This window comes from Macaca fascicularis, chromosome X, assembly GCF_037993035.2.
Source record: "Macaca fascicularis isolate 582-1 chromosome X, T2T-MFA8v1.1".
NCBI classification, from domain to species: Eukaryota; Metazoa; Chordata; class Mammalia; order Primates; family Cercopithecidae; genus Macaca; species Macaca fascicularis.
This window is the reverse complement of record NC_088395.1, coordinates 126,816,511-126,836,213: the sequence shown is the minus strand read 5'-3', so window position 1 is coordinate 126,836,213 and position 19,703 is coordinate 126,816,511. Positions and strand designations below refer to the sequence as shown.

General features: G+C 36.8%; 1 protein-coding gene and 1 non-coding gene across 7 annotated transcripts in view; one reads left to right on the top strand and one right to left on the bottom strand.

Moving 5' to 3' along the window:
* CUL4B (cullin 4B) overlaps nucleotides 1-19,703 on the top strand; it is a 36,138-nt gene that overhangs the window by 2,345 nt on the left and 14,090 nt on the right. For all 6 annotated transcript variants that reach the window (XM_015444137.4, XM_074029902.1, XM_015444133.4 and 3 more), the window contains 10 exons: nucleotides 1,074-1,189; nucleotides 12,340-12,443; nucleotides 12,964-13,033; nucleotides 13,877-13,950; nucleotides 14,750-14,912; nucleotides 15,191-15,280; nucleotides 15,584-15,666; nucleotides 16,359-16,426; nucleotides 17,666-17,784; nucleotides 18,832-19,024. In XM_015444137.4, the coding sequence (XP_015299623.1) occupies nucleotides 1,074-1,189; nucleotides 12,340-12,443; nucleotides 12,964-13,033; nucleotides 13,877-13,950; nucleotides 14,750-14,912; nucleotides 15,191-15,280; nucleotides 15,584-15,666; nucleotides 16,359-16,426; nucleotides 17,666-17,784; nucleotides 18,832-19,024 (1,080 nt within the window). The remainder of the gene's footprint in view (nucleotides 1-1,073; nucleotides 1,190-12,339; nucleotides 12,444-12,963; nucleotides 13,034-13,876; nucleotides 13,951-14,749; nucleotides 14,913-15,190; nucleotides 15,281-15,583; nucleotides 15,667-16,358; nucleotides 16,427-17,665; nucleotides 17,785-18,831; nucleotides 19,025-19,703) is intronic.
* LOC123571517 (small nucleolar RNA U13) lies at nucleotides 14,975-15,078 on the bottom strand. The gene has a single exon (XR_006695669.1). It is a non-coding gene; the product is annotated as a small nucleolar RNA U13 (small nucleolar RNA).

The window sequence follows — 19,703 nt, the reverse complement described above, 5'->3', positions numbered from 1 at the left end:
TGTTTTTAACATTGAGTGGAAATCAGGAATGTGCTCTATTTTGTCTCAAGCAGAGGGCTATGGTGTTGTCTATTTTTAACTCTTTCTTTTTTATATCACTACCTTCCCATACCCAGGTTCTCAGTTTATGATTTAATAGTAGAGCTTTCTGAAGTCAATATGAATTGTAATTGACTAACGTGTTCATTATTTCACTTAAAAATATATGTATTTTTATAGCCAAATATTTTTAAATGAGTTATGATCCTGGTTGCATTTTCAAATTGGTTTCAGAGATTTTTTTCTCTCCCTCCTAAGATAAAAGCATATTAAGGCATTTGGATGTTCTAATTAAAACTTTTTTCCCCACACTCATTGCTAGTCAGTGAAGTTTAAAGCCTAGAGTAAGGTGTTTCTTTCTATTCTGAAAATGCAACATGATTTCTGGAGTCATTTGGATGTTTCAATCTTTAAAAATTTCACTCTGCTCATAAATGTAGTTTAAAACTACATGGAGTTAAGATATTTCCATTTCTATAGATGCTGCATAAATTTGGGGGTCAAACAGACCTGGATTAGAATCCCAGCTTTGCCATTGACTAGCTATGATGACCTTGGGCAAGCTTACTAAATGAGTTCCAGCCTCAGTTTCCTCGGTTGTAAAATAGATTCCTCAGGGTATTGTTGGGAAGATTAAGAGGTTTATAAAGTACCTTGCACATAGGCAGTATTTTAAATCTCAGGTTAAAAATTCATGTCGACTTAGGTTTTACACATGATGAAGTAAGATCAGGATTGTTGTTTTTTATGGTCATTCTTGAATTTTTATTTTTTTGAAGCAATACAATCAATAGGAGAAAAACCTCACCTTCAATTTTAATAGGTGAGTCAAAATGACTTAAATAGTATTATGACATTTCAAATTTTATTCTTTATATTAAGCTTAAATACAGTGGTTACTTTAATGATTAGGTGTGATAGTTATAAAGATCATAATTTACCCTAAAAATAGAGTAATGCTGTTGTATTTTATTGATCTTTGGTTACTGTATCTGACATGGTATTCTGATACCAACCTTTTACATATCATCTAGATAAGCCTAAATTACCAGAAAACTACACAGATGAAACCTGGCAAAAACTGAAAGAAGCAGTGGAAGCTATTCAGAATAGTACTTCAATTAAGTACAATTTAGAAGAACTGTACCAGGTATGTATTAATATGCATAACCAGATTTGATTAACATAAATTAAGGTGGGATATATATTGATTTTGCTTTCTGAAATAGGTTCTTAAGTAGACTTTTGGTTCCCTTCTAGTTTTAGTTTCTCAATTAATTGATGAACTCTTTAATTAGACCACGTATTCTCACATAAACTATGGGTACAGTCATACCGGTATAAATTGTGCTTATCTTTGACCCTTCTGATGAGGAATTACAGTTAGGTGTACCTTGGTGTAATAGAAGTTCTACCTATAATGAAATCCTATAGCATGAATCCCAAAGTTGATTTCTGGTGACATGTCGTTCTATTGTGATAATTGTTTCTTAGTTGTGTTACCTACCCATAGGAAAGGCCTCAAGACATGCAGATATTATTCATATCCTTTATTTTACCTCCTTCTTAATAGTAGACTTTGCTATTCCTTTTTCTTGCTCTTTACATTTTTCTAATACCTGGGCTACAAGACGCACCTTAGCCCAGAAATGAGCAGCAGTTTGTTGTCCAGCAGCTTAGTCTGAGGTTCAGATTCTTTACTTAGCAAATGGGTCCTTACACTTAAATATAATGTTAAGGGCAGTTACTAATGGCAATCTCTTGCTACCGAGAAATTTTTCCCTACTGTGTATTTGACACACAACCAATTCAAGAAGTTACTTTCATTAGAGTGTCAGGGATTTGGTGTTAAAAGATACTTCAGGCCGGGCACGGTGGCTCACACCTGTAATCCCAGCACTTTGGGAGACCAAGGCTGGTGGATCACCTGAGGTCAGGAGTTCGAGACCAGCCGACCAACATGGAGAAACCCCGTCTCTACTAAAAATACAAAATTAGCCAGGCGTGGTGGTGCATGCCTGTAATCCCAGCTACCCAGGAGGCTGAGGCAGGAGAATTGCTTGAACCCAGGAGGTAGAGGTTGCGGTGAGCCGAGATTGCGCCATTGCATTCCAGACTGGGCAGCCAGAGCAAAACTCCATCTCAAGAAAGATATTTCAGAGTACTTCAGAGTACAATAGCTTGAATTTTTGTATTAATGAGTACCTTGTAAGAAATTATGTTGGTTCGATTTATCAGTATTTGTATATTTTAGTTGCAGAGCTAGTATGGTGATGGGCAAATCCTGGATTAGGAGTCAGAAGATGGGTTTGGGATCTAGTTTTGACTGCTGTGACCCTTGTAATATTGGGCCAGGTACTAAAGCCCTCTCAGTTTTTTTCCTGTTTTTTTAAGAGATAGGGGTCTTGCTATGTTGCCCAGGCTGGTCTTGAACCCCAGGGCTACAGCAGTCTTCTCACCTCAACCTTCCAAGGTGCTGAGATTACAGGCATGAGCCACCAAACCCAGCCGTCCCTCTCAATTTAAATTTCCTCCTCTCTAAAGTAGAGGAAATAATAATTTGCCCTACCTATCTCACAAGGTTGCTTATAAGAATCAAATAAGATATTTGTGGAAAAAACCTCCAGGCACTATAATCTTACAAATATGATGATATCACGAGTCATGCTTTTTTACAAGCCACAGTATAGCTTCTTCACTTGTAATATGTCAATTGAGATCACCGGTTTCTGTTGCTGTGAAAATTAGTCAGTACACGCAAAATACTCAAATCAGTGCACAACACATAGTAATAATGCCATGTAACATTATAAACATTGTAATGCTATGGAAATGTCAGCTAATAGTTGTAGTACTAAGCTGTTACTTAAGAATAAGCCCGTTTCATATGGCTCTTTTGGCATATTATATGTGTGTCTCCTAAAATGTACAACAATAAAAGTCAAAATATGAAACTGACTTGGAAAGGCCTTAAGAGAGCATGTGGTCCAATATTTTTCTTTGTGGTGTCTGTGACAGCCTGCAAAGGGGATTCATCTTGTATTATCTCATATAAGCATTACGAAAACCCTTTCTGGAGTACGTAGGGTAGTAGTTACTATCTCCACTTTTTATTTATATTTATTTATTTATTTATTTTTGAGATGGAGTCTTACTACGTCACTCAGGCTGGAGTGCAGTGGCATGATCTCGGCTCACTGCAGCCTCTACCTCCCGGGCTCAAGTGATCCTCTTGCCTCAGCTTCCCAAGTAGCTGGAATTACAGGCACCTGCCACCACGGCCTACTAATTTGTATATTTTTAGTAGAGATAGGATTTTACCATATTGGCCAGGCTGATCTCGAACTCCTGACCTCAAGTGATCCACCCGCCTCCACCTCCCAAGGTGCCGGGATTACAGGTGTGAGCCACCGCGCCCGGCCTATCCCCAGTTTATTGATGAAGAGACTGAGTCTCAGAGAAGTTGAATAACCTGCCCAGAGTCACATATTGGCAGAGTCACATATTGGCAGAGCAGGGGCAACTCAAACTGAGATGCTGGATTTCTAGTTCGTTGCACTTTTACTCCTGTACTACCTCACTAATATACCCTGGTACTTTGAATACCACTGTAGTGCAGTGTTTGAAGCAATTAAATTGTTTTACTTTAGGGAAAAAGCTCTTTATCATTGAAGTAGTATTTTTATCTGTGCATGCATAAGTGGTGTTTATTTGGATAGTATATGGTGTTTATTTGGATATGCTGGTATACAGCATATTTAATTTCAATAATGTGTTATTTTATATATTCCATATTTATAACAAATGTTTATTGTAGTTGTTAATGAACCCTATTTACTTTACCTTGAATATTTTTCCAGAGCTTTTGCTTTGAAAATATTTTTCCTGATATATTGATTCTGTTAAATCTTTTCGTTTCAAGAGCATAGAGCTTGCATCTTTCGTTTTTGTTTTCTTGTACTTTGTTTTACCTGCTGTTGTTCAGTTGCATTTCTTTTAGCCTAGTCACAAGTCTTATAACTTCACTGTTTGCATTTTTTATAATACCTTACTGCTTTTGCTATAATGAATTCAAAAGCATTGGTTTTTAGCTCTTTTACTGTTTTTGACCTTAATTTTATAAATGTTCCTTTGGATTGTTCTCAGAAAGATTATTTTGAGATGTTCAAGTTCAAAAAGGAGGATAAAGGAGGTAAAGCTATTTCATATAATCTGGACTTCAGGTGCTTGTTTGATTTTAACTCATTGAAACGTAATTAGAAGTACTCTGTCAATCTACCTGAGTGGGAAATAAAAAAATAAGAAAAAGTACTCTTCTCTTCTAAAATCGAAATAATGTGGAAATATGTAGTTATACAAAAGTTCTCCAAACCCGTGTCCTACTCTCTTTCTCTGAAGTAAACACTTACTGGCATATATCTACTTAGAACTTACTTCTGCAAGAAAAAACATTTTGCTTTAAATCTTTAAGTATGGAAGTCCCTAGTGTGGGTTGCATGTACTGCCTACTAAGTTTTTAATTTCTATAAAAGAACATGCTGTTCTAAGTACACTTGCAGTAAGCAAACATTGTCTTTTTAAAGTAATTTTAAATTAGAATTGGACCTGAGTTTTAAAATTATCTTTCCTTGACAACCTTGAGATCCTGTGGGTGTGAGGCAGTGATTATATGTTTTCATTTGACTGTTCTGTTTGTTTGCGGGCTTGTTTTTGATTGACTACCAGTAAGACTGATTAAATGCACTGACTTTTGAGCTGTTCAGCCTGCCTTAGGTTACAAATCTGTCACTTGTCATATAACTTTGGGCGAGTTACTTCTCTAAGTCTTGGTTTCCTCATTTATAAGATGGTGAGACTAATGGCTACTTACATGGCAAGGTTTTTTAGACGTAAATGAAATATCGCAAAAAAGTAATTATCACAGTCCCGGCTATGCATTGGTATGTGTCATCAGTGCTAGTAAATATTTGAGTCTTTAGAAAAGAAATCTTTATTTTAAAATTACATTTTATTTTAGAGCTCTGAAGCCACATGATTTTAAATTCTAAATCTACACTGGGCCAGAGCAGCTGGCTGATAAATAGATTACATTCCAAATGTGCTTCAGTAGACACCATTAGCGAAATTGAAAAACATAATAGAAAAAGACAGGAACTCTCTAGGAACAGTGTCCCTCTACACTTACAAAGAATGTGTCCTGTTTTCACATGTGGTATCGTACAGTTGGAATTTTGGTTTTGGTGAGTTTTTTACTATTAATAAGTAATATTTTAAATAGGATTATTTTTATAATCCTATTATGAGCTCATGTTCTCAACTTTTGTGTGAGTAGTCGCAGTGTTTTGTTTTGTTTTGTTTTAAATAGAGATATGAGGGTCTTGCTATGTTGCCTAGGCTGTTCTCGAACTCCTGGCCTCAAGCAGTCATCCTGCTTTGGCCTCCCAAAGTGCCGGGCTTACAGGCATGAGCCACCATGCCTGGCCTAGTACAGTGTTTAAGATCAGCTACCTTTTTTGGAGATGCTGGAAGTTTGTACAGGAGTGTATAACATTTATCTTTCCTATAAATCTCTAGCTGTTTTTAAAGTCAAGCCTAGTTCATACTTCAATTCTGATGAAAATAATTTTATTTATTATTAATGGGAACTGTAGTTATCTGTTTGTGAAATAAACCTTAAATGATGAACCTTTATTAATGATTCACTTATAGAGTAAATGACCACAGGACTAGCATCAAATAGTATAGATTATCCATTGTAAAATCTGGTTGCTTAAGCAGTCAGTGATTATAAGAAAGCAGTTAGATTCTTAGCATTGTTGATGACTAGCAGTTGGATTCTATGTAACTTTTGTCACCCTGTTGGTGTCTTAAAGCTTACTCTATTATGCATTATGTATTTCTCTTTTTACTGAATCGTTAATCAGTACTATTGTTGCTGTTTTTTAAAATGTACAACTAAAATTCTACTCTTTAAGTTATTTTGAAATATACAGTAGATTATTAAATACTAAAAAATTTTAAAATGTGCACTTATAAATTCTTTGTCCTTGATAATTTTTCAGTCTTATTTAAGCCCTGTTTACTGGAAGTAAAAAGAAAAGGAGTTTAGGTTTCATAGTATAGTTGGTTTCCTTTAAATAGATTCTTAGTTTTTGAATATTTAGAGTATCTTAGCCATTTTTATTTGACATAAAAAGAGAGATAATGTAGATCCTATTGCTATATCAGTTGTTGAATTTTTGTTATGTACTTTAATTACTATCTGTAAACATAGCTTGAAAAATAAGACTCCACTCCTTAGACCAGTGACCAGAGTTCAACACCCTGGCGGAAATTCAGTATCTTTTTTATTGTCTGTTGTTCAGTAAATATTTGCATATGTCATTTGCTACATGTTTATATATATTTTTGGAGTGTGTTTTTTTTCAGACACTTTTTTTTTAGCTCATCCTTGTGAAGAAAGACACATTTTTTTATGTATCCTGTGGATTTTGGAGGGGAAGGGCTGGGATTTGGAAGAATGAGGGTTAGAAGCTTGCTAGAATGTCTGTATTTTATACCTAAGTACCTTCAAAGGATTTAAGGCGGCATATTTACTGGTAATTAGTGGGAGCTTAAGTAAAAAGATAGTTTTATTAAAAAGACTTGTAAGGCTGGGTGCGGTGGCTCGCGCCTGAAATCCCAACACTTTGGGAGGCCAAGGTGGGCGGATCACCTGAGGTCAGGAGTTCAAGACCAGCCTGGCCAACATGGTGAAACCCAGTCTCTACCAAAAATACAAAATTCAGCCGGGTGTGGTGGCACGTGCCTGCAATCTGAGCTACTGGGGAGGTTAAGGCACAAGAATCACTTGAACCCAGGAGGCAGAGGTTGCAGTGAGCGGAGATCTCACCATTGCAATGCAGCCCAGGTGACAGAGCGAGTCAGGTTTCAAAAAAAAAAAAAAACAAAAAAAAAACCTTGTAAAGTTATCTAAAATCTGTTTATTACAAATAGTTGTTACTTCTAGAGATTCCCAAAGTGTTTTATTAGTGTAAATAATAAACACGTAATACATAATATGTAAAAATATTTAAATACATAATAGTTAAATAAATACATAATGCATAATATGTAAAAATACATAAATAATAAATACATAATATTTAAAATAATATATTTCTAAAAGTACATTTCAAAGATCTAGAGTAAAATAGAGCTTATCTCAAACACCTCCTTATTCCTGTTTCCATCCCAGCATGTAATAGGATGAAGAGTACTTAGTAAACAGTCATTCCTTGTTCAATCCATGACTGCTTACTGTGTCCAAAACTGGACTGATACCTTGGGGTTATGGAAAGCACTTAGTACTAGCAAGAGAGCCTAAGTACCTACACTAAGGTACTTATGTTCTAATGGGTTCATGAAATTAGATTGTTTGTGACCAGCATTTTTTAAAAAGAAATGAAATAGCAAATATCAGAATGCGTCACATAGAGTAATGATGTGTAGGTTTGTGAAGATTTTATTTTAGTTACATAAATTTATGTATGATAGATTGTGACATTAGATTTCCTACTGTGGCTTTGGGTCAAAACATTTTGGAAGCCACCATTTTAGAGACACCACTCCAAATCTTGCCCAAAAGTGAGAAAAGTGGAGTACTTGGATCAAAGGGTGTGAAAGGTTATAATCAGGGGTGGCCAAGGTGGCTCATGCATGTAATCCAGCACTTTGGGAGGATGAGGTGGGCAGTTCACTTGAAGTCAGGAGTTTGAGACTAGCCTGGCCAACATGGTGAAATCCCAGCTCTACTAAAAATACAAAAAAACCTGGCTGAGTGTGGCAGCGCATGCCTGTAATCCCAGCTACTTGGGAGGCTGAAGTAGGAGAACCACTTGAACCCGGGAGGCAGAGGTTGCAGTGACCCAAGATTGCACTTCAACCTGGGCAACAGAGCAAGACTCCATCTAAAAAAAAGTTATAATCAGACATGAGATGAAAATGGTAAGATTGGCCTTGAACGCCATGCTAAAAAGTGTGGTGGTGGGGAAGTTAGAAAGGCTTTTATTGGGGAAGGCAAGTATTTAAGTTTTTTGAATACCTAATATATTTCTCTGGTTCAAAGCCCCAAAAGTATTGCAGAGCATGTAGTGAAAAGTCTCGCTTTCACCCCATCCTCCAGTCCCCCAGTTAGTTAGTTCTCTTTGTGACAGATATTACTAGTTTTTTGGGTATCTTTCCAGAGATGTTTTATATACGTAAAAAGGCTGTGTATGTTTTTATTTTGTCCCTTTTTTACATAAATGATAGCAGACCATGTACCACATAGTTCTGTTTTTTTGTTTGTTTGTTTATACCTATTATGGGATTGCTCCATCACAGTACAGGAAATGCTTGATGGAAGGTTGTTGAGGAAGGAAAATGACTAGATCTGGTCTATAGGTTAAGCAGTCAAGGCTAAATTAGAAAAACAGAATGTTGCCTTCGAACTTGACCTCAAAACTCACCTTAGATGCTCCTGCCTTTCTTGCCTTAAAATTCTTAAACCACCCTCCAGCTAAACACAGGTGAGACTGTGTACTGTAAAGCCCAGCTTAATTTTCGATTTCTCACTATTTCCACTAACTTTTTATCTGTTTCCCTGTAGGTCTTTGGGACTCTGTCCCTTTACCTCTTCCCAGGAAGGCTTTTCTGACTTGCCCTCCCTTAAATGCTGGGTTAGGGGGCCTCATCTCTCTGCTTATCCTCATCATAGCATCTAGCACACTCAATTGTAATTACATGTTTTCTGGCAATTTTTCTCATACTAGAAGCCCTTTCTATGTACAGGACACATTGCTAGAGTTTTTTTGAATACTTAATGTATTCACTTGGTTCAAAGCTCAAAAAGTATTAAAGAAACTTATAGATAGATGACCACACAATGTCTTTCTGTCATTAAGGAGTCAGAGAGACAAGATATACACATAAAAAGATAAGTAGTTTTGTGTAAGAAGTATCCAGTGGTTGGGAGATGCATAGTGTTGACTCAGTGACTAAGTGAGTGTGGTATGATGGGTGCGAGTGCCATGTGAGTCACTGGTAGCTGAGTCAATTAAGAAGAACTTATTGGAAGAAGTGGGACCTAATTGAGTAGTAAGGGAATGTGGTATCTTGTGTGAGAAGATAAGTAGATGTGCCGAGAACTGTTTTATGTGAGAAGGGAACTTAGCAGAAGGAAATGGGATAAATAGGACTTAGAGAAGTACTGGAAGTGGGCGATGTGGAAAGATGAAGTACGCACTAAGTCCTATGACGGAATCTAAGCAGAGAGATAAGAAATGCTGAGAAAACAGTCATTCATTCAAAAGGAACGGTGAGATGCAATGAGAGGAATACTAAAGGTGAAAAGGGGACAGTCCACAAAGGACCTGTGTGAACAGAGAGGCACATGAAATAAACATAAATTCCCTTAAGCATCTGTGGCCTAGCCTCAGGTCACATGAAAAGTGGGCAGGCCAGCAGGGTCTCAGCTTTCTTTTTTTTTTTTTTTTTTTTTTTTTTTGAGACGGAGTCTCGCTCTGTCGCCCAGACTGGAGTGCAGTGGCCGGATCTCAGCTCACTGCAAGCTCCGCCTCCCGGGTTTACGCTATTCTCCTGCCTCAGCCTCCCGAGTAGCTGGGACTACAGGCGCCAGCCACCTTGCCCGGCTAGTTTTTTTTTTTGTATTTTTTAGTAGAGACGGGGTTTCACCGTGTTAGCCAGGATGGTCTCGATCTCCTGACCTCGTGATCCGCCCGTCTCGGCCTCCCAAAGTGCTGGGATTACAGGCTTGAGCCACCGCGCCCGGCGGTCTCAGCTTTCTTATTCCTCCATAGCTGCTCAATCTAATTGACCTGCTGTTTCCTGATGAGGTGTGGTGACTTGTCTCTTGTGGTGTAAGAGGTTTCCTTTAAGTTCTCTTCTCTTCTCTTCTCTTCTCTTCTCTTCTCTTCTCTTCTCTTCTCTTCTCTTCTCTTCCCTTCTCTTTTTGAGACAGAGTCTCGCACTGTCACCTGGGCTGGAATTCAATGGCATGATCTCGGCTCACTAACACAACCTCCATCTCCCGGGTTCATGTGATTCTCCTGCCTCAGCCTCCCGAGTAGCTGGTGCACACCACCACACCCGGCTAATTTTTGTATTTTTAGTAGAGTTGGGGTATCACTATGTTGGTCAGACTGGGTCTTGAACTCCTGACCTCATGATCTGCCTGCCTCAGCCTCCCAAAGTGCTGGGATTACAGGCATGAGCCACCACGCTCTGCCAAACTTTCTTTTCATTTGCTAATTTATTTACTGGACCTGCGTATTGGGAATGTGACTTCTAACTACGTATTTTTAAAATTCCACTCCAACCCACAGAACTTGGATGCCCCCCTAGAGTCCATTTTAATGGAATTTTTTTTCTTCTGTTGCGGTGAGAAAGGAATCTTGGTGTTATATTTAAGTCATTACTACTCAGAATTATAGATTATATCAGAGTTTTCCCAAAGAGTTTTACCATGCCCGTTGTTTTACATTTGAAAGTCTTTTATATACGCGTAACAGGAAACTTACTGAAATCTGAAGGTCATCCTTCTGGAATCTGAGTATAAAAGAAGACCAGTTATTACAGTGAAGTAAAAATGCCATCATTTCTTTTGTAATTGGTGTTAATTCAGTTGTACAAATTTTATTTATTTTATTTTTTATTCCTTTTTGAGATGGAGTCTCTCTCTGTCGCCCAGGCTGGAGTGCAGTGGTGCGATCTCGGCTCACTGCACCCTCCACCTCCTGGGTTCAAGCGATTCTCCTGCCTCAGCCTCCTGAGTAGCTGGGATTACAGGCGTGCGCCACCATGCCCGGCTAATTTTTGTATTTTTAGCGGAGATGGGGTTTCACTATGTTGGCCAGGCTGATTTTGAACTCCTGACCTCAAGTGATCCGCCCGCCTCAGCCCCCCAAACTGCTGGGGTTACAGGCGTGAGCCATTGCGCCTGGCCACAAATTTTAAAATCTATATTTAACTATTATTAAGCTAAAATGTTGGAGAAAATTCCTTGGTATTATATCATACTCATTATCATACTGCTAGCAATAATTTCTGCTTTGTTCTGTTCAGGAGAACCCAAGAACGTTTAAGTAAATTTTAGTTCAATTGTAGTAGGACTGCCTGACCCATCTGATACATAAACAATAGGTGAAATTCTTTTTTAAACCCAAAATGAAGCTCTGCTTGTGAAAATGATTAACATTTTAAACAACAAGACAGCTTTTTTATTTTTGAGACAAGGTCTCACTTTGTCCCCAGGCTGGAGTGCGGTAGCATAATCATGGTTCACTGCAACCTTGAACTCCTGGGCTCAAGTGACCCTCCTGCCTCAGCCTCCTGAATAGCCGGGACTACAGGTGCACACCACTGGGCCCAGCTAATTTTTAAATTTTTTGTAGAGATGGGGTCTTGCTTTGTTTCTCTATTAGTCAGGGTTTTCTTAGAGGGACAGAACTACAGAACTAGTAGGAGATATATAAAGGGGAGTTTATTAAGTGTTAACTTACATGATCACAGGGTCCCACAATAGGCTGTCTGCAAGCTGAGGAGTAAGGAGAGCCAGTTTGATTCCCAGAACTGAAGAACTTGGAGTCCGATGTTTGAGGGCAAGAAGCGTCCAGCACGAGAGAAAGATGTAGGCTGGGAGGCTAGGCCCTTCTCTCCTTTTCACGTTTTTTGGCCTCTATGTTCACTAGAAGCTGATTAGATTGTGCCCACCAGGTTAAGGGTGGATCTGCCTTCCCTAGCCTACTGACTCAAATGTTAATCTCTTTTGGCAACACCCTCACAGACACACCCGGGATCAATACTTTGTATCCTTCAATCCAATCAAGTTAACACTCAGTATTAACCATCATAGTTGCCTAGGCTGTTCTTGAAGTCCTGGCATCAAGCAGTCCTCTCACCTTGGCCCCCCAAATGTTGGGATTACAGGCATGAACCACTGTACCCAGCCCAAGTAGGATTTTCTTTGAGTGGCATGTTGGCACTCAAAAAGCTTCAGATTTTTGAGCGTTTTGGGTTTCAGATTTTTAGATTAAAGATGCTCAACCTGTAATTTGTTCTTTTCTGATACAGTACATTGGTTATGAGAAAGTTTGCCACCCACGTTGATATATTTTGTTGTTTTACCTTGTGTCTTAAGCGGATGAATAACCCTTTTTAATAAGCTGGTATGGTAGAAATATCAAATTAATAAGAATCTGATGTAAATAGTTGAGAAATCCTTCATCCTCTCCTTAAGAAAGTATGTGTTTAACCTTGCAGGCTGTAGAAAATCTCTGTTCTTACAAGATTTCTGCAAACTTGTACAAACAGCTGAGACAGATCTGTGAAGATCACATCAAAGCACAGATTCATCAATTCAGAGAATATCCTTTTTAAAACAAAAAATCGTAAATAGTTTTGTCTTCCTTTCTGTCCCCTACCCCTCACTGTTTAACCCAGCTTGAAGTAGAATGCCTGTATTTTGTAGATTTGTCATTTTTTTGTGCCTTGTGTTTCTCAAGAAAAAAATACATTTTGACTTTTCAGCCTTAATTACATGTGGTATTCATGTAAATAAGATGTCCTTATGTCTTTACCCTTTTTGCCCTAACAGATTTCCACTTGAGGAAAAATAATCTCCTAAGGGAAATCGTAAACTGAAAACATGATGTTCAGTTCTGTCTAAGACTTGTTTTTAAAGGTGTTTTTTATTATAACCTATGTTTTTCTTTTTTTTTTTTTTTTTTTTTACAAATTAGGAAATAGCTCTTTGGTGCATAATCAAGTGCCATTTAGTTTCATTTAGTATACAAAGTATTCATATTTAAGACTAATGTGCTGTCTGTCACATGGCACATATGACTTGTACCAAATGCCTTAAAATATCCTTAACATATGTTTCAGGGATTCATTGGATAGTGTTCTCTTTTTAAAGAAGATTGATAGATGCTGGCAAAACCATTGCAGACAAATGGTAAGCTGGAAAAAGTATTGTATTACAGCTCAACATTGTATTAATAGTTAAAAACATTTCTTCAAATACAGGAATGTTAGTTTTTAAAACTTAGCAATAGGGAGACTGCTTCAATATCTGTTCCTTTTCTGAATTGGAAACTAGTTTTGGTTGAGTTTTCTATTTTAAAACCACAGGTTACAGGTAAACCTGCATTTCAGAATGACTTGTACCTTAGGTTCATCTTTATTTTTGTCACACTTACCAAAAATGTATTTATCTCATTCATTAAAAAGCTACATTTTGTCTGTCACTCTTATTTTTTTTCTCTCTTGATGGTTATCCTGTCCACTATTTGATTACCTGTGAAGGTGCCTGATGGTCCTGTGTTTTATTCAGATGACAACCTTTTCCATTTTTCTTAATCTGGTTTATACCTTATATTCTACAGATTAAAATCTTAAAATCCATCACCCCCCACCCCAGCCCCACCCCCTGCCAAAATAAACCCTCACATATGCAATGTAAGGCAGCTTCATTACCTAGCACTGTGTCTCAGGAAGAATTATATGAGTGTCCGCTTGATTCCCTGTTATTATTTTCAGTTATTTCTCAAGTAGTAAGGAAGTCAGAGGGCCATTTTAAGTGTCTTTTCTAGAAAACACAACAAGGATTAAGACTGTTGAATAATAAAAATGATATGGGCATATTCTTAGATAGATGTGTTTATCTGCATGTTTGATCCTAGTAATCTAATATATATACAGACGAACCCTTCAGTTTTATTCTTATTGAAAGCAAATATTTCAGCTTCACAACATACAAAACTTGTTTGATTTCTTTTTTTTTTTTTTTCATTGGCAGATCATGATCAGGAGCATTTTTTTGTTTCTGGATAGAACTTACGTTCTTCAGAATTCAATGCTACCCTCCATTTGGTAAGGATGCCAGAAAAACATGAAAAGATTGTTCCAAATCATACTCAAATCTTAATTACACTAATGAAAGAGTATAAGCTATACTGTGAATATTCTAAAAATTCACATTTGGCTTCTAGACTTTCCTTTGTAACGGTTTTAGCTTCCTAATAATATGTTGCCTATGCTAATATTGAAGATAGCTAACATTCCCTGGGCATATATTAATTTATGAAGAAGTTTTTTGTTAGCCAAGAGGACTAAAGTTTACTCTGGAATGTCTATGATTGTGATTCATTTTGCTGCTGATCATCAAGAGTTCACTCATTTAACATTATGGAAAAGTATGTGTACACGAAAATAGAATAGTATCATGAACTTTTCCCCCTATCATGTACCTATCATCTGCCTACAGCAGTGATCAGAATTCACTGATTCTTGAGTATTGAAACCAGTTAATAAATAACCAAATAAGCTTTCAATACCAGTACAGTGAAAACTGTTTTATATCTTTGAACTAATTTTGTCTCTTGATTTGAGCAAGGAAGAAATCCACAAAAAGAAATAATACAACAAAACTTAGTTATGGAGGAAAATAGGAATTTAGCTTCAATTCTCAGTAAAGACAAAATGAGTTTCCTATGTGCTTTAATCTAATAATGTTATTCAGAATTAAATGTGTGGATTTTATTATTTGACAATTGCTGCTTCAAAGCCCTGGAGCCCTAATTAGCATGGGAACATGTGGTAAGAAGTAAAGCAAACCTCTTCAGAAGTGGTATTGTCAATTAATTTAGGTTATATGTGTTTTTTATTTTAGGGACATGGGACTGGAGTTATTTAGGGCTCATATTATAAGTGATCAGAAAGTCCAGAATAAGACAATTGATGGCATTCTTCTCTTGATTGAGAGGGAAAGGAATGGTGAAGCAATTGATAGAAGTTTACTTCGAAGCCTTTTAAGCATGCTGTCTGATTTGCAAGTAAGTTAACTACTACACATACTATACAGAGCTGATTGCTTTTCCTAGTTTTTTTTTCCCGATGTCAGACAGGTGATGTGCTGATGTCATAACAATGTCTGAAGGAAGCACATCTCATACATGAGCATAAAAACCCAATCATCATGCTTCTAAACTACAAAAGGATCCTAGCTTGATGTTTAAAAACCAAATTCATAATGCTGTTTACATAGACATAGAGAATATTTAGTAAATATTTACTAAATAAATGATCTCCTTCATTTTGTTGCCCCTCCCAGATTTATCAAGATTCTTTTGAACAACGATTTTTGGAAGAAACTAACCGGCTCTATGCAGCTGAAGGCCAAAAATTAATGCAAGAAAGAGAGGTATTTAAAAATCATGACTAATACATTCTCACTGTCTCTCACAATAGACCTTACTTTGTAGAATATAAGCTTCCCTTTGCATTTATCTTCCCAACATTGTGATGCTCTTCTCTCACTTAGGTGCTCCTTTCTTTTCTCTCTTCTTAAAGGCCAGAATTCTGGATCATAAACTCTACCTATAATTTTTACATATGATTCTACCCTGTCACATTTGACAGGGCCGCTTCCAGGATCTTTTGGACTTGACATTTTCTGAGTGATTTATGGGGAGGAAAACAATAATATAAAAAACTATCTTTGTAGGTTCCTGAATATCTACATCATGTTAACAAACGTCTTGAAGAAGAAGCAGACAGACTTATTACTTACTTAGATCAGACCACCCAGTAAGTATTACATGCTGAATTTAATAGTCTTAAACTGTCGTTAAATCACTTGCAGCACTTTAGCCATCCTAAACATGTTAGTAACTGTTTTCAGGTGTGATTTGAAGTGTTAACAGTTGTTTTCATAATATAAACTTGAAGTTATTCTTTTCCCTAATTAATTAGTTTTCATCCAAGGATTCGATTAGGAGTGGGTGGGTGTGTGTGTGTGTGTGTGTGTGTGTGTGTGTGTTTAGAATGTAATTTAGAAATAATATTAGAGGCTGATGTGATCTTTAAACTCTTCAGGCCAATTAAAATTCAGTGGATCCCCCCATTTTTGTGCTTTCCTAAGTGTTAATATTGTCAGTCAGGGGGCTTCTGTATGTAGTATTTCTTTACCTTCCTAATAAAAGTAGCAAAACTTGGAAAAAACCAACTACAACAAGGTCTTGGAGATATTTATTTCATGATGTAAACCAAATTCTAAAATATGCAGTGGTTTTTAAAAATTTTTGCCTGTCTATTCCTTTATGTTTTTTTCTTTTAGGTGTAAAGTATAGTAACTCTGAGCACCAATAAATTTATACATAGGATAGGAATCTTGAAATTAACATAAAATGAGCTATTTGATTCCCCCCCCCCCCCTTCAGGAGAGGCTTTACATTTTCTGGAAGTCAAACATCAATAATGCTAACTTTTTTTCCTCGTAGGAAGTCATTAATTGCTACTGTAGAAAAACAACTTCTAGGTGAACACTTAACAGCAATTCTTCAGAAAGGTAATTGGCAATTTGTAAATAAGAGATTGCTTTTTAAATGGTAGTGGCAAACTAGTAGGGAATTTTTAAAGATGTTGCCCTTTTAAAAGTTTGACAGCATGTGGCTGCATTTCTGAGGATGGACACAATCCTTATTAATCACAGTAAACTTCCTGAAGGTGCCAGTTTTCTTATCTGAAAATACAGGAACTAGAAGAGAGGGATCCACAAATACCAATAAAAAAACAGTGGTTGATATGTGCCTGTAGTATCAACTACTTGGGAGGCTGAGGCAGGAGGATTACTTCAGCCCAGGAGTTTGAGGTCAGCCTGGGCAACATAGTGAGACTCTCGTCTCTTTAAATAAAAGAAAAGAAAAAAAGTGGGAAATTCTTGACTTAATATGTTAGCTTTCAGTAAGGAAAGGTATTCCTTTTTACACTAAAGTGGTGAGGGTTTTTTGTTATTGTTAATGGCATGTCAAACCAAGCACTTCTAATCCAAAGTGAATTTGGAGTATACCCTGCATTTTACTTTGAGAATGCCACAAATAGGTAAAAACTTTACCTTTCTCTTCAACAATATTTTCTTTGGTATAAAAATTTATATATTTAGAAATTTAAGGCAGTTATACTGTTATTTCATCCTGAAAATCAAATATTTATTAGAGCCTCATTTAAATTTGACTTAATTTATGCATGGCTTTTGATATATCACAGGCCATATCTAATATTCTGAAATATAACTATGTACATAATATGGCTACTACATATATGAGGTATTTATAATGTATATTTATGTAAACCAGTTTTTATAAGTTTGTTTTTGCCTCTATCATGCTGAATGGCACAAACCATTATGGAGTTAACCATTTTTCTTTTTCTTTTTAATTTTTTTAACTTTTTATATTAAAATAGACAGGTGGGGGGAGGTCTTACTATTGTGCCCAGGCTGGTCTTGACCTCCTGGGCTCAATCGATCCTCCTGCCTTGGCTTCCCAAAGTGCTGGGATTACAGGTATGAGCCACCGTGCCTGGCCTGTTTTTATTTTTATAGTGACTAAAGTCTCTATATTTAGTTTTTACCCAGAAAGATGATTGGGTTTAATTCAAAGGAAATCTTAGAACTCACATACAGACTAGTCATAGTTCAAACCAGTATCACAATAATGATTATAACTCAAATTTTATTAAAATGTCTGATAATCTTGTTCACTTTTTTGTTCACTATATTTTAATGCCAAAATGTTTTAAAATACAGGTTTAAATAACCTCCTTGATGAAAACCGAATTCAAGATTTGTCTCTTCTGTATCAGCTCTTCAGTAGAGTTCGAGGTGGAGTTCAGGTTCTTTTGCAGCAGTGGATCGAATATATCAAGGTATTAACGATTTACCTGTGATTTTTCCCTCTTACAGCTTATCTACACATCGAGAGTGCATATTGGCAAGCATTTCTTGTTCGATCCATTTTTTTTTTTTTTTTTTTTTTTGAGACAGAGTTTTGCTCTTGTCACCCAGGCTGGAGTGCAGTGGCGCAATCTCGGCTCACTGCAACCTCTGCCTTCCAGGTTCAAGCGATTCTCCTGCCTCAGTCTCCCAAGTAGCTAGGATTACAGGCATGCACCACCATGCCCGGCTAATTTTGTACTTTTAGTAGAGATGGGGTTTCAGCATGTTGGTCAAGCTGGTCTTGAACTCCTGAACTCAAATGGTCCACCCGCCTCAGCCTCCCAAAGTGCTGGGATTACAGGTGTGAGCCACCACACCTGGCCTTGATCCAATTATTTGAAGGGAATTTTAAATTTGTTTTAAAAAGTAATGGGAATTTTGAGGTCAACCTGAGAATGGTAGCTATGTGGCATATCAGCTGTAAAACTTGATTTATGTCTGACATGATTTCTGTCTCTACCACTTAAAGCAGTGAATGTAGAAAAAGAAGACTTTGAACCCCAAATTTCTTTCCTTTCTTCAATCTTACACTAAAGCCAAATTGCCATTTTAAGGAAATTGAAAGCTGACATCTTTAAAAATAAGGAAAAGATCCCAGAAGCTTCTAATAATACCCTGTTATGATATCATATGCCCAGTGATCATTGCTTACTATTTTTGTGATTATAGATGAGTGGTTAACAGTGTGGATATTTTAGCACTTTATTTTTTTGTCCTCATTTCACCATCAGCTTTATTTGCCAGGTGCAGTGGTGCATGCCTGTAACCCCAGCTACTTGGGAGGCTGAGGCAGGAGGATCCTTTGAGCCCAGGAGTTTGAGACCAGCCTGGGCAGCATAGCAAGATTCCATCTTAAAAATAGCTTTATTTTACTTTTTAAAGATCTTTAAATATATATGCCACTTAAATATGATTTGGGGATTGTTTTCATTTTAGACAATTCGATTCCAGTAAAAAGTGGTATTTTTTCATTTTAGGCATTTGGCAGCACTATTGTAATTAATCCTGAAAAAGATAAAACCATGGTTCAAGAATTGCTGGATTTTAAAGATAAGGTTGACCATATAATTGATATCTGCTTTCTGAAGAATGAGAAATTTATCAATGCCATGAAAGAAGCATTTGAAACGTTCATTAACAAAAGACCAAATAAACCGGCTGAACTTATAGGTATGTTTTCCAGTCCTTTTTCCAGTTGTTTAATGATGTTCTTTGAGTCATAAAATGTCAATCTGAAATTTTTACCCAGTTGTAGTATTACTAATTCCTCATTTCTTTGAGGTTGCTTAGCTGGTATATCAAGTTTGAAAAGTGTTTCTAAAAACCTGGATGTAAATACTGAAAGCCCACATGTCAAAACATAATGTGCTTTCTTTGAAAGACGGTATGTTGGACCCTATTTACCTTTATTGATAATAAGTTTATCTGTTTTCCAAGCCTAAAGCGATTTAGAAATGAGGCAGGGTGTTATTTCAAACTACAAGAAAGGGCAGCATGAAATTACAGTTGTCAGTGAAAAAGGAAAAAGTCCAGGGCAAAAATAAACCTAATAATCTGGGCCCATTTAGCGTAAGGATGTGATATATACTACAGTGCTTCTCAGGTTTTTCCACCCAAGTACCCTTAGTGTCAGAGGAGGAGATAACCTGAGAAGGTCTAGGGTCCTCTGCCAAAAGGATGAAATTTTGTTGCAACCTATCTACTATTTATCCTTAAACATGTAGCAAATTTTACCTTCTACTCTGTGATGTATCTGGTTTATTTTAATAGAAAAGTAATGTTTAAGATTGCTCACTATTCCTATAAAATGGACACTCCAGAAGATTCCCCATGTCTTTCCGTGGCTTTG